Raw genomic sequence first — 15,515 nt, 5'->3', positions numbered from 1 at the left:
TGGTCTTTACACTTCAGTTTCCAATACCATGTTCCTCATTTTGGTCTCAAGAGTTCAATGTCTATATTTCTGCCAATATTCCAATCACAGCACTTCAGGAATCTACAGCTTTCTTCTGACCCCGCACCTGAATCGCTCAAGGCTTGGTACACAGCAGGGCAAGAGTTTCTGCAGCATGCTCTCCTAACGCTCGCCCAAAGCTTCCAGTCTCCACCCATCATGTAGCTCCAAAGGAGTCTGCACATCCTAGGCATTTCTAACAACAGTCCTACTTCTTGGCAACAACATAACTTTCCAAACACACACACTCAGGATTGTGGAAGGTGCTGTCCATGGAGGCCTGGTGAGGGGCCACTCTTCCCAGACAACCCAGAGAAACCCAGCTCTTTAGCAGCTAACCTCCTCCTCCATTAATAAAGACCCGAAGGCCTCTTAAAGCTCCACCTCTTAGTATGGTTACAATGAAATTAAATTTCAGCCCAAGCTTTAGAGCAGAATCTTCAAAGGGCACAGCCCTGGGTTGTGGGATGCATAACGGTCACATTATATAGACACCAAATAGAAGCATATTACAGCCCCGCTAGAAAAAGAAAATATCTTTTCTATGAGGTGAGCATGTTCAAATTTGAAAAGCAAAAGCAACTTCAGGTTTATTTGTAAAACCCAGCAGGGATTAAATTATCACAAGCAGGTGAACTACCATTCTGGCACCATTAAAAAGCTGGTGAGAAGGGTGGCAGTGGCAGCTGTGAGGTGGGGAAAGGATAAATGTCCCAAGGTGTATTTAAGTGTGAGTCTGATAAACTCAATTCTAACTGCTGCCACCAATCCTCCAATGTTCATGACTCAAGCATGTAAAAGTGTGCAAATGAGCATTTCATCTCTGTCAGTTTCAACAGAAAAAGAACTAGGTTTGGAGAGTGTTTTTAAAGAAAAAATTGCTGGCACAAAGCAGGAATTAAGGGAAGCAGGGATATTTTATTTTAAAGACTAACATACTTTTTTCACTTAAGCTTTCCATCTGCATAGAGTCCAAAAGACAAACTTCATAGATTCGCAGAAGTGTAGGGCACCACACTTGGGCTTACGCTCTGCTACTACAGTCTTGAAATTGTTAAAGAGTTTTCAAACAAATTAATATTTCAAACATATTAATTTTGCACAAGACCATACAAACGCATTCAGGGCCATCTCCTGAGTACCTAGTACCATAATGGTACAGTGACTATGAAAACTGTGACTATCAAAGAGTAATTGACCCCACATCAAAATAAACTATCAGGGAGGGGCAAATGTCCATAGAACTATTTTGATATTTCACCTGGAAGAGGATGATATGCAAACAATTTGGAAAGCAGCCTTTTATTTACACTTGAAGTCTATGTGGGGGGCAGAGCATAATTTGTGAATGCCCCCACTGTTTTAACACACAAATATATCCAGATATAGGAGGAATAATTAGATATAAATGATAGTAAGACAGCAAATGTTACTTCATTGTGTTGACAAGGAAAAAAAGTTAAAACTGTCTTTCCAAGGTGAGTTGGGGCTCCATGCTGTTTTATTTACCAAAGCAAGTGTTTGCCAAGAACAATCACTTCTCTTAGACTAAGACACACATAAAACACAGAATAAACATTAAAGTACACAGTCATGAATCTGCACATCACCTTTTAAAAAAGAATTACTTAAGCATTTCAATAGAACTCCTGCCCTCTACAAGCTTCTGTATTTCTGATACACCATCTTAGGAATAATTAATGAATAATTAAACAAATATACAGCAAGAAAGTCAAATTACCTTCCATATATATTCACATTCAACTTCCAACAAGACAGATAAATCTAAATGTCACACTTTTATGGTCTCAATGAATTTGATTAAGCTTTTAATCATTTTTTAAGACTTTACATATTCCAACAAAGTCCAAAACTAAAAGCAGATATAGCAGATATGGTATTCATCAAGTTATTTTCTTTTGGGGGCATCTTCTAGTGAAGCCTGTGTGTGAGTGTGTGTGTGTGTTGTGTGTTACATATACATATAACAATGGATAGCAAGAATTAACATCATTCCTCACATAAAACATGGAAATTGCTACTTTTGCACTTGTGAGTGAGGAATGAAATCCCCAACAAGCCTAACCTCCTCTTGGCCTAACCTCAAAAGATGTAGCTGGGGTGCATTTGTATTAGACCTGTCTTAGGCTGTCTACTGATTTGATAAAACACCAAGACCAAAAGCAGCTTGGGGAGGAAAGGGTTTTTTAATCTTCCAACTGTCAGGTCATCCCTGAAGGAATTTGGGGCAGGAACTTTGCTCCTCATAGCTTCTTCAGCCTGCTTTCCTTTCTTATACCATCAAGGATCATGGGCCCAAGAGTAGCAATGCCATGAGCCCCTCCTACAACAATCATTTATCAAAAAAGTACCCCACAGGCCAATCAAGTGAGGGCATTTTCTCAAGTGAGGATTCCTCTTCTCAAGTGGCCGTAACTTGTCTCAGGCTCACAGAAAAAAAAAAAAAAAAAACACTAGCCAGGATAATATCCATAAAGTCAACTACAGCAAAACACCTACCCACATTTAGTTCTGACTAACATATGTTGTAACCAACCGTACCACAGTCCAAATCATAACAACTCTCAAGAACTCATAAGATGAAAAACCACAGCAAGCTTATAGAAGGCAACTGAAGACATTTTGGACACATCAATAAATTAATGACATAAAAAGCAAATCCTAGAAAATTAACAAGTAATAAAACGAGAAGTGATACTACAGAGACAAGACTGGAGACAGACGGGTGGGGATGGACCGCAATCAAAGAAAACTAAACTTTGTGGCCGATGGCAAACACAAACAGGCATAACAAGGTGAAGCACTTTGTCTGCAGTGGTGTTTCCTGGACAGCTAGGTGAGGAGGGACCAAGGGTAGAGGGTCTGTGGTTATTTATAGACACCCTGCCCTCAAGCCATCTGCCCCTGGCCTCGTTTTGTTTCATTTGTATCATTAGAAATGCATCTTAAAATGCATTTCTCCTCCTCCTAGCCAAATCTTTTATTTAAAATTTCCAAAGCATCACATAAATCCCCTTAAAAAGAATCAAAAAGAGATTTTTGAACCCAGCCTTTAACCCTTGTACTCAGGAGGCAGAGGTAGGCAGATCTCAGCTACACAATGAGAGCAAGAACTACATAACAGAGACCCAGCCTCAAAACACATAAAAAAGGGACTTCCGCTTCCTTACAATGTCAGTGCCAGCATTAATTACCTTCCTATGTATTCTACTTGACTTATCTCAGCCATCTAATTCTTTACCTCCTGCCCCCGGGGAATTTTTAATAAACATTTCACGTTTCCCCACATTATTCCTTCTTCTTCTAAGTATGGTTCCTTTCTTTTCCAGGCCCTGACTTTCCATTTCAACCAGTGTGAGGCTCAAACCAATGACACATGCTGAGATCTGAGGGGTATAGCTCCTTTTTGGTACAACTTGTTTTTAACATGCAAAAAACACTGGATTCAAATTCCTGCATCTAATGAGTCAATGATGACAACAAAAAGCTCAAACACACCCTTATCATGGAATAATAAGGATGGGGAAAAACAGGCTGAATAGATGTTTATTCAGGGAGAAATAACTTAGAGACAGATGAAGGCCACCAGGTTCCTGTCCCAAGGTTGCCTCCGGATGCTCTCTGTCTCCATCCAGCAAGTGAGAGAGCATTCTGGAGTCCCCTACCTCGGACCTAGTTCCCCGAGGTCACATCCATACTTGTCCCCATCCCCAATGGGCATGGTCAGTGCAACAGGTGCGGACAGAGTGAATTATCTCCCTACACACCCTGGAAGAACATCACCGGTCCTAGTCTAGGCTTACTATGCTTTCTTCCTGCCACACTCACTTGATATTTCACACAGCTCATCCATGGCTCTTGTCCATCTGTCTTAATATCAGTTATGCTTAGATGGGTTTCTACTATAAGTAAAATCCAATCTCTTAGCACAATGATGGGACCACAGCAGGAGTTGAAGGAATGCTGGCCGAACCACAGTGACTAATCAGCCAACCATCTTTGGGTTAGTGGGCAAAAAACCTACACCTTTCTCTGCACAATAAAATAGTTACCAGTCCCTTTATAGGTTATTCTAAATGGGTTTAGGGTTAGTTACATTTACTCATCTGTTTCACAAGGCAAAAATAACATCCAAATAGTTAGGGGAAAGAAGTCAAATTTGGCAATAAGAACTAATCTTAGAAAACGTACCCACCAGAATGATTCCCTTTCTTACCAAATTTGAACAAATAATGCATTACTGCAACATAAGCACAGGTATATGTCCTTATTCCTTATACCTGAGACAAGTTAGGGCTAAAGAAATATGGTCACTGTCTCATGGACAGCTTTTAAATCCTTTTTCTTTTCTTTTTTCTCTCTCTCTTTTTTATACATGAGTACTTATACATGCCCATTTGTGTGCAGGTATTTAACATCAAAAGAGCTGGAATAGAAGCAGTGGAAGCCAGTCCCCCTCCATTCTTAGGTCTGCTCAAAAGGTGACATAAGATAAGAAACCACTAGAACTCTGGACCCCATGGCACCAAATTGAGCACTACTCTGGAAAGCTCTAATTTTGAGGGTTACTGTTGCCTACAACCCTCACTTAAACTCTCTTATAACAGATATGTCTTCTTCATCTCAAAGCCAATCCAGTACAGACAATTATCAAGGTATCTGGCTTTGAGTTTCAATAGTTTTAAGAGCAACATTCTGCTTATATTCTATGGGACTGAACCACGAGTAATAATAGAATATCACACTGTAGTAATAGAAGACACTATGAATGCACAAATACTTCACCTGACACACAATGGGAAGCTTCTGCCATGTCACAGTGGAAAGCACCCCTCTAGCATTTTTGTAGCGCAGGAGTGACATTCCTAATGGTTTACAAACCTACTCAGCACTTGGCTGAGTTCATCAGCAGCACTTGTAGGAGTACGGTATCATTAAAGCTGAAAACAGGTAAAATGCCCATTAGTAAGATCCAACCTACAATTACACTTTAAACATTGATTTGAAAAGCAGGCATAATGTACTAATATTGGTTCTGTGAAAGGACTAACATTTGAAACCTTTTCCTCATTTCTTTAATTATGGTGGGCTGGTCACTTTAGATAATTAGTGTATATTCTAAAGTGTTTTGGAAACGTGCTCTTCAGACAGACAAATAACATCATTCCCCAATGTACTTTGGAATAAAAACTATTTTCCCCTATTCATTTTAAATAACTAGAAATTCCAAAGGTCGTTATTAACTTCAAAAAACAGCTGGTAGACAAAAACAAGTAGGTTGAGAAAAATAATTCTGTTGCTGCCACAGAAGTGTTAGGATTTCTAAGACAGTCTAGTGTCAATAGTTCCAGTCTATACCACTGCCTAAAGAGAAAGGGACTTCAGGCAGAGTATTCAATATGTGGGTAGCAGCTTTTCAATGGGGAGTAAGCCAACTTACTGAGCCATAATAAGCATTAACTTGTAACGAGAAAGACTAAAACAAAAACACTAGAGTGTATCAGATGAATAAATGGACAGGGAGGGTATGCAGGTATAAATGTGAATTTACATGTGGGGGTCAAGATGTTAGAATGAAGAACCACATTACAAGTATTTGAATAGTTAGCAAATTGACAGTTTAGGAAGCAGAGTACAGGTCTGAGGTTAGAAGGAACATTTATATCTCTGGAATTCCACTGGATTGCACACAAGACACTAGGAGCTAATGCTTCTAAATAGGCAGCTTATCACATTCAGTCTTGAGAATGTGTAAGGTGTGTGTGTGTGTGTGTGTGTGTGTGTGTGTGTGTATACTGTGTGCACCTGGTTGTGCTGATACGGGGATGTTTTTCTTAAAGTACTTCTTCCTTTTATTTACTTGTTTTTGAGACGGTCTCAGTGTCAACTGGACAGGATGGCCACTGTTTCTCCACATCCAGCTATTTACATGGATGCCTAGAATCCAATCTCTGATCCTTGCAGATTTCAGAGAGCATTTGAACCACTGAGCCACCTTTCCAGACCCCATTTAAGCTTTGTATTTGAAACTGGATTATACAAATAAAAATCTACATAAACAAAAACTGAACAAGGAGCACACATACTTGAGTCTTATAGAGGCTTCATTCCAACTATTTTCTTTTTCATTGTTCCATTTTGTGATGTACTTGTATGAATGTGTGGTTTATAAGTGAGTACTCACCATGTGAACGCCTGCCCTCCCTCCCCTCCCTCTCTCAGTATCTAGTGTTCTCTCTCTCTTTCTATATATTTATATATCTTTTACAAAGCTAAGCTTGTTACTGATATGAACTAAGGAACCCTTATAATAACCTAGAACTGCCAGGACTGTGTTACAAGCCCTGGGAAAGGAACGGGCATGTGGCACTCACAGATATTAACTGGATTCTCTATCTTGGAAACAAAAACATTAATAAAGCTGAATAGACACTTAGTTGGCATGAAAAAGCAGGAAAGGTGTGTGTGCATGTGTGTCTGTAAGTATGTGTGTCTGTGTATGTGTGTCTATGTGTGTGTGTGTGAGAGAGAGGGTATGTGTGTGTACACAGCTTTATGGAGCACAGGAACTTTAGATTGAGACAAACTGGTATTAGGTATGGAAAGTGCCACGTTAAACTTTCTTCACACTTGTGTTCTTCCTTCTTTATTCCTAGAAATGCCAAGTAAATACTTGACTCTCTAGCTCTTCTGACATGTTGGTTAGTATTTAACTGCAATATTCTCTTTTCTCTTGATGGCCTAGACTATCCAGTTCATTTTATATTCATTTTTCTCTCTAATAATGAAGGTTTTGGGGTTTGGTTTGCTTTTGTTGTTTTAGTGAAAGGTAAAAATAAGTTACCAATGCCTTAAACTACTGTGTTTTGAAAAGTTTTCAGATGAGATAAAAAGTATTTAATGAACCAACAGTCAAGTGGAGAAATGCCTCACCCATTAAATACCAGAATAAGTGGCTAAGAACTCAATGAGACATCTTCATAAGCCCTTCAAAAAAAAAAAAAAAAAAAAATCTAAAGTAGGCCTCATCAATATCTTGGGTCCTTATTCCTAATTAGACTCAGTAATTTATCCTTCACCAAAATGTTCCCCACTCTAAACCCACTTTGATTTTATCAAACAGAAATAAACAAAAGAGTCTTCTTACATATAGTAGAGAATAGTGACAGGGGGAAAAAGCCAAGGCAAGACAGTCTTGGTTTGAACTCCAGCTTTGCAACGCAGTAAACCTCCAAGTGTAGACAAATGACAATGTTCCCAGCACGACTTGCTTCTACAACAGAAGAGAAACCTAGACCTATACATGTCACAAGGCTGTCCCTGAGCATCAGGCTTGCGAGTCACATGACACAGCGATAACGACAATGGTCTGCCAGTTCAGCAGTTTCGCACTTTCATTGCCTCCTGTCTTTAATGTCTGCAATTGCATGCCGATCAAACTGCAGGTCTATGAAAAGTAAAACCTCACAGTCAGAGCTTTGAGTCAGTAAACTGTTTTTCTCCTCTTCATAGCAACAGTGGTCCTGTCATTTGTATATAAAGCCAAGAAATGAAGTGAAGGAACAGAAGAAACAGGTACAATCAAGTGTTTCCTGAGCAGCCAGGACACACACAGTCAATGTAAGCTGTAGAATATGAGGAAGAAGAAAGAGGTCGGGCAAGCAACTACTCAAGAAAGCAGAAGGTAATATCTCCAAAGGAGCAAGAGAAATAAAAAGTTTGAAAGATGACTTTAACAGAAAAAGATTTGCACAGTTCTATTTAGAAAAGAAAAAGGTGTATTTTAAGACGAGAAAGATAAGACCTGCTAAAGCAAGCAGCTTCAAAGAATACAAAGCCAAGAGCAAAGCATTTTGTAAGGCATAAGAAATAAGAAGCACATCATGAGTACACTGACAGATGCTCACAAACAAGCAGTATGAAGAGAGTTATCTGCAAAGCTGGACTAGCCAACCAAACTAACACAGAAATGTACATGTTAACACTTACACATGCATCCACGTTTATCAGTCCTAAACGTAGATTGGGGCATTAAAAGAAAAATCTATACAATTATCAATGAGGTCCATTATTAAGACTTTCCCCCTTTAAGTTTTAAATCTATAGACTAATGAACTAGTCTATATATTTGAAATTTCACTGATTTCTTTTTCTAATAAAGCACCCTTTTCCAAAGTAGCACTGCTATAATCTTTTTCATTTTTTTAAACCAACACGGTGTCTTTATTAGAATCTACTAATAGAAGAAAACTCAAAAATCAAAAATAGTGTAATTTTAAAAGGATGGAATATAGACTCAAAAGTTCACCTCAAATGGGCTGTTTTCCCCAAATCAAATCAGTATGAGCCACATGAAAAAGCAATCATTTACTGAAATTCTAAGTTTACAAATTGCTGAACTTTAATGTATATTCAGTTGTTGCTTACCAAAAAGAGCTATAGATATCATTAACTTATTGGCACTCATCTAGTGAGGAGACTTGCTGTGATATCTGTTTAAACATACCTGTACCAGTCACAAGTCCAGCACTCCTCCTTCGTGCACAAGCGCGTAAGTGGTTGGCCAGGTTAACAGCACTTGTAAAGGTCGCCGTGCAATGCACACATGCTCTAAGCTTCGCAGGCATACCTATCATCCAAAAGAAAACTAGAATCCAGTTCTCACTTCAACAAGGGAAAAGTAAAGTACCACAATAAAGATGGTTTTTAAAATGTTCATTTAGTTGGTTTAGCTTGAATGAAGGAAGGGAGTGAACTGTTAGCAGTTGGCAGTTAGTATTCAGAGCTGGCCCATGCTCCTTGGAAAGGTGGAAGGTGGCCTGACCGCGGGGCTTCTCAGGGAGCACTTACTGTCAGTTTTTTGCAGATTTCTATGTTATGCAGATCATTTCTTAAGCCTACGATAATTCAACCTTGTGATTTGAATAGCACCGTTCTGCTGGGAAGGTCCAAAGCTTACAACATACCAACAAAGAATTAAAAAGTCTAGTTGACAAAGTAGTAATGAAAGTGTTTTTACCCACAAAACCACAAAAGGCCCAACTCTAAGGCTTTCTGATGAAGGCTGGGAAAAGAGGTAATAAAACCACACCACTGAGCTGTCAGACACAACATTTTTACTCGGAGTGTGCAATCAATAATGCAAGTTAATGATCTGAAGTTTTTTTTTTTTTTTTTTTTGCTAAAATATTTGTGCTAAATAAATGATCAACAAGCAATGCCAACACAGGAAAGGAAACATGTTGAAAACTAAGAAACTCTAAACTTTTCAGACAACCCTCACTCCCCAAACATTTCAATAGCTGTCATCAACACTATTATGACGGCCACAAGAAATACTGTGTCATGGCTAACATAGCTAATATGGTCTCTGAACTTTATCCTCCTTAAAAGAATATTACTAACTTTGAAAAGACCTTTTATATGGAAGAAAGGCCCTACTATCCAGAATCCTACATCAGGGAAAGCCTCTACTATCCAGAATCCTACATCAGGAAAAGCCCCAACTATCCAGCATCCTACATCAGAGAAGCATTTATTTCCAGACAAACATTCCCATAAATCAAAATTACAAATATTTGAAGTATTTCATGCTTGCCAAAAGCAAGTCAGAATTACAGTAATTTACTTCTTTACTAATTAACCCACTGGCAATTTCTATTAACCATAGTCATCATAGGCTCACATACATAAACCTTCAACACTCTTAACCTCAAAACAGCCTTCTAGTGTCTGAGTATAAACCAGACCTAAGAATACCAAAATACAGTTTGGTTATTTACCTGCCAAAACATTCCTTCAACAGAAAGACACTTGGTCTACCAGCTCAAATAGAAACACCCACTCTGCTGCAGTAGACACAACTGTGAAATCCAAAGGCCAAGCAAACATTTGTTCATATTCATTACAATTCTTTAAAAGTCACACCATCCCGCTTGTTTGGGCTAATGGCCTCACACAACAGGTGTCAGCCCTTGGGTCTAAAGGAGTGTTCTGTACTGCCTTGCCTGAGCAGCAGACCCCACAGCTGTTCTGAAGACATCGCTGCAGCCTGGCAGCCTCCCATACTATAGCAGTGCCCATTTCCACAGGTCTGTTGGCACGTGTGTTCGTGTGTGCGCACACGCACGTGTGCATGTGTGTGTATGCGCATTTTGCTTTGGTTCTCAACTTTCTTTCAGACCAAGAAATGAGGTGGAGACTGCTGCTGGGCACCCACTGCAAATGCAGCAGCTCAAACAGAAAATGATCAATCACAAGGCCCCGCGCAGACCTCCATGTCACAAAGCATGACTGGGCTGTGTTTAAACAAGTCACAAGTGTCCTCTTACCTGAGTGCACAGTCAAGTCCATTTTTTGTGGTTGATATATCAATGGACTGTCTTCGTTTAATGGAAGAACACATTTCTGAACAAATCTCTTTCTTGCTGTCTGATTATGGATCTTCTGGGGAGAAAGAGCGGAATTCCTTTCTTCCCCCATCCTTTTGTTTTTAAGGAGTTCTATCAGTGTGAGAGACTGGCTCTTTTTTCCACTGGGTAGTTCAGGTTTTGTTTCATCACATTCATTTGGGAAACTCAGGCCTTCTTCCTCTGATGCAGACACTGACAGGGCCTCCGTCTTTAGGCCATTACGGTATTCATCAAGAGGTAAAACACTCTGAGACAGGAAGTCATCACCCGGTGCCAGTTTCTGAGCTACAAATGGTCTGGGAATAATGCGACGACTGTTGAGTGCCTTTAAAATCTTTTCATACTTCTCTTCGTTCTGCATCATCTCATTGAGAACACAGATTGGAGATTTGTGAGCATCCCACTTGGTTTTCCCAAGTCTTTTCAGATGGCCTCTGACATGATTTGATAACCCAATCTTTGTGTCAAACCAACCACCACAGAGCTGACAAGTATGTTCAGAAGTAGTTTCAGCCTTCTCTACAGCTAAAAAAGATTGTTAAGAGTGGTATCAGACTCTTTCACAAATCCCCATCAATGAATTAACTCTGAAGTATGAAATGTTGCGATTTTAAGAAGGACCAAATTCAAACACAACTTTCATCTCCTCTGAATCTGAGCAGACTTATCAGGCCCCAACTATCTCCACGAGACTTACCTTTTCTAACTCGCTTCACAGGGGTCCCTGTGCCAGTTCTTCTGAAATGCTGCATTTTGTCGCTTGTGGCTATTTGTTCTGGTGATACAACGTGACGGGCTTCATAGCTTAATCCTGCTCTATGAAGATGTCCTCGGACGTGATTTGACAGCCCAACACCTGTTTCAAACGTTGCTGGGCAGTAAGGACACGACTTCTTCTCAAGGGACAAATCAGACCAATGAAAAACAGAGCTATGCTTTGACAAAGGCGTTTCTGCATTTTCCAAATTCTGAGGATCATGTATCTCATGTAAAAAACTGTTAGTGCCACCATCTTCATAATACTCAAAATAGAAGCCATCATTCTGATTGTAATTAAGGGTAGCACTGTCTCCAGGACCTTGGCTTTCCATTTTGCTTTTAAATAGGGGCAGTAAGTTTACATGTTCTTGACTAAGACCACTGTAGGTTTCTTCGTCCATGGTCTGTGTAGTGTAGTCACCTATTTCAACATTATCCCAGGAGCTGTCATCTTCTGTTTCATAACTATCTTTCTTTTCAGCAGAATTAAGCTTTTGCAAAACAACAACAGTCATTTTATGCAGAAAATCAGGATAGCTATCCAAGTCTTCTCCACCAGAACTTTCCTTCTTGGAAGCCTTAACTACTCTTTTTACAGCTACACGCTTGTGATCTGGCCTTTTGGTGTCTGGGTTATGAGGGTCTGAAATAAAATTATTATGAGAATTATTTGATGATGAAAAAAGATGTAAAGAGCTTAATGAATTAACCTCTTTTTTGAAAGGAAGTGTGTGCGATTCACCTGATTTTTTGATCATCCTGTAGTTTTCATACTTGTGTCTATATAAATAACTGCTATTTGCCTTAGCATTAGATTTTTCTTTCGCTAATTGATGGAAATACTTTGGCTTTTGGTCAGTGCTACTTTTAACAGTAATGTTGTTGTGAGGAGAGCTGTTTTGATTGCACGCATTTACACCAGACTGAGCAATACTTTTCCTGGCTTTTTGTATTCTATGTGGCCGCTTATGAAATTTTGGGAAATTATTTGATTGTGAGCTTGGTACAAATGTTCGTTTAACATCTTGTTTTAAAGCAGAGTTCTTTGGAAATGTGGCTGACTGTTGTTTAACTAATGGCTTAGTGCAATCTGTATCTACAGATTCCTCAAGGATGTCACTGTTTCTTTTGTCAAGTCCAAGAGGATTACCAAATGAGTTAACACATGATGGGGAGTGCAAATACTCCATGTGCTTTTTCAAAATACTTCTGGCTGAAGTAGTGAAGGGACACATTTTACACAGGTATGTAGCTGACTTTTTGGATGACCCTGTCACAGAGTCTTTCATCAAAGTCTTTTTCTGTGTTTTTCTCTGAGTTGCCTCTGAACTGACGATAGGACACTTCACTGCTGCCCCATGGGCAATGCCTCGGTGGCATTCCAATTCATTTTCTGTCACAGCCATGAAGTTACACTCTTCACAGCAATAGTACCTTTTGTCTTTCTCATGGGTTTTGGCGTGTTGCACAAATGTCTTAGGGCAGTTGGTACCAAACACACACTGAGGGCACTGTAACCGTGCACTTCTTCCTTCATCTTGGAGTTCTTTCAACTCCCGGATCTCTTCCATCAGTTTCTGTCTTCTTTCCTGGTGGATGATCATGTGTTTTAGCAGTGAGTTTCGATCTCGAAATGTCCGTCCACACTCTCTACAAGCATATGGTCTTGGGACGTTAAGGTGGCGGAAGTGACTGTTCCCATCTAAATGATACATCATATGCCTGTGGAGGTGTTTTTTCTCCCTAAAATTCACATTGCACTTTGTACAGGGGTAGAATGATGGCTCTTCGGTGCTGAAAGTAGCAGGTGACTCAGAATCACTCTCTTCACATTTCTTTTTTAAGGTATTTGAAATAAAAGTGCGTGTACGGACCGGTGAGCTATCTTCTCCACACTTGTCAGCACTATAAACTAGATGCTGAAAAGTGTCCACGGGCTCCAGGTCTTCATCAGCAGACTCAGGCTTTACTTTTGATAAAGTATACTTCTGGGAGTCTGCTGCCTGCACCTCCTCATTTTGCCCTAGAAAGTCAACTTCTAGCATTTTTGATTTATTGGGTACACGATTAGAATCACTAAAACCATCCTCTGTGTAACGAGTTATTTTGCTTACATCCATTTTTCGCTTTCTCTTTTTTTCTAGACCCACTACTTTAGAAGGAACTTGAGGTTGATCCACTGTTTCTTCATTAGTCATAAGAAACTGAATGAACTCTTTCTGGGGATCCCAGTTGGTGTCATTTTCTGATCTAAATTCATCTGTACCTGAGGAAATCCCTGTTGATGTATCGGCACAGTTATCTTTTGCCAACACATCTCCATCACCCTCACCCAGCTCTACTGGATTTAGTAAAGTGCTCTCTGACTTCACACTACTCCCTACTGGACTCGGAACGTCACAACCAACTGAAGCAGAGGTAGGCAGTTTTCTAATGGAATGGGCTGTGTTCTTAGTATGTGCTACATCTGATAACAAAAACACAACTTGGTGTTGGCTTGCTTTTTGTGGGGCAGACAGCTGAAGATCAGCTGCTGCCTTCAAAGTTGAACACGACTCTGTTGCTGGCTGATCCACAGGCTGTCCAGTGGTTAATGAAACACTACCTTCATTCATATTGGAAGTCTTTGTTAAGGAGCGTGAAACTGGTCCATTAACAACAGCTCCTGTGGGCAAGGTAAAGCTTTCACTAGGAACAGCAGGAGTGCCGGCGGGTATAAACAAAGCAGACTGGCCTCCACTTAAGGCTTTTTCTGATTTATCCTCTGACAATTCTTCAGACAGAGTCAATGAACTGTTTTTCTGAAATGGTGTCTGACAATCTTTTGGTTCATGAGCCCCGCTGTCTTTCTCTGAGATAAAACTGCTGTCATCTTGGAGCCCTTCTTTAGCACCAGTGCTATCGATGTCTATCTTCAAATCATCCATATCGTTGGCAAGATCATTTAACACATTTAGTCTAGAAAATGGAAAACAAAAATTTAGATTTGCATGAAAGACATGCTACTGGAATGTATGGAGAGTTGGAAGTATACATTTTCATTGTCTTATCTTTATATTGAAGATACTAATAATTTTCTATGAGTCAGAAAACATTTCAAAGAAAACTGAACCACTTTTTAAAAAATCTCAAAGCAAATATTGCTATTTGGGAAAATTCTGTATTCTACACACACAGATTACCTAGGCAAATGCAGTGCGCACATGAGCACACGCGCGTGTACACACACACACACACATACACGCACACACTTATGTATGGATGCATTACACATTGAAGTTTAAAACATAATACAAAGAAAAGTTTAAAACGCAATACAAAGAATTCTCTGGCTTGAACAGACATACTAAGGGCAGTTACTCTATATATTATAACTGGAATTATCAACTGTTGTAAAGAACTATTTGTCACCTGAAAGTTCATTCCTGGAGAAGTAACAAATATCACATAATAAATCACTTTATTTGGGTCAAATATATTACTTGTATTCAGCATAAATAGCTTCACTATGTATAAAATAGTAACTTTTGCTTATAAACTGTTTTACTCAAGACAGTGTTCTGTCAAAATTCCACCAACTATAAAACTGCTTATTCATAAGGTTCTAGTTATTCGTTACTCAAGTTATCATTAATTATAAGTTGCTAATGTTAAAATTAATCAAGCTTTATAATAAAATTTTATATACTGAGATCTCAAATTCTAGGCATTCCCTAAAAGCAATTATACCATTTATAACCTGACAGAAGTACAGAGGCCTAAATTTTTACAATGAGATGTCAAAAACACTTAGTTTATTTCATATATAACATAGATTAACATGGCAAAATGCTTTTGATTATAACCTGAACTATTATTAGAAGACAGACAGAATTTTAAGAGAAAGGAGTGTGGCTGTGAGGCAATCACACCTAGCTATAATTTTATGTCCCCACATCACAGGCACTCTGCCACAAGGCTCTTTGAGAAGTGGACACACTGTATTGGGACCTTAAGAGTTAAGGACAGGGGCACAACCTGGTCACCAACATGTTTCACAGAACCACATGGCAAAGTTGTTAGGCAGTGTCTGCTGAATAAAGGACTAAGTGTTGAATAAGTAAAAACGCAATTGCAAGATCAAAACCAAAAGAAAAATAGCTGTTTTTCTATGAAACCTAGACATACGATTCAAATACAGGTCCTACCATGATTCTGGACTCTTGAGTCAGTAACTGGGACAATGCCTAAAAGCTACTGAAGTAGCTGTGTAACTGTAACAGA

General features: G+C 39.3%; 1 protein-coding gene across 5 annotated transcripts in view; it reads right to left on the bottom strand.

Annotated features, from left to right (window-relative positions):
- Znf644 (zinc finger protein 644) overlaps nt 1–15,515 on the bottom strand; it is a 45,821-nt gene that overhangs the window by 7,448 nt on the left and 22,858 nt on the right. The window contains exons 2-5 of one of the 5 annotated variants that reach the window (XM_051198126.1): nt 11,995–14,210; nt 11,191–11,895; nt 10,413–11,018; nt 8,588–8,710 (exon numbers count right to left, since the gene is read on the bottom strand). In XM_051198126.1, coding sequence (XP_051054083.1) covers nt 8,588–8,710; nt 10,413–11,018; nt 11,191–11,895; nt 11,995–14,210 — 3,650 coding nt within the window. Of the gene's footprint in view, nt 1–8,587; nt 8,711–10,412; nt 11,019–11,190; nt 14,211–15,515 lie in introns of all 5 variants that reach the window. The other 4 variants (XM_051198125.1, XM_051198128.1, XM_051198127.1 and 1 more) reach the window with 4 other exon arrangements.

Source organism: Phodopus roborovskii, unplaced genomic scaffold (assembly GCF_943737965.1).
Source record: "Phodopus roborovskii unplaced genomic scaffold, PHOROB, whole genome shotgun sequence".
NCBI classification, from domain to species: Eukaryota; Metazoa; Chordata; class Mammalia; order Rodentia; family Cricetidae; genus Phodopus; species Phodopus roborovskii.
Note: the sequence above shows the minus strand (reverse complement) of the source record. Positions and strands in the feature narration are given on the sequence as shown.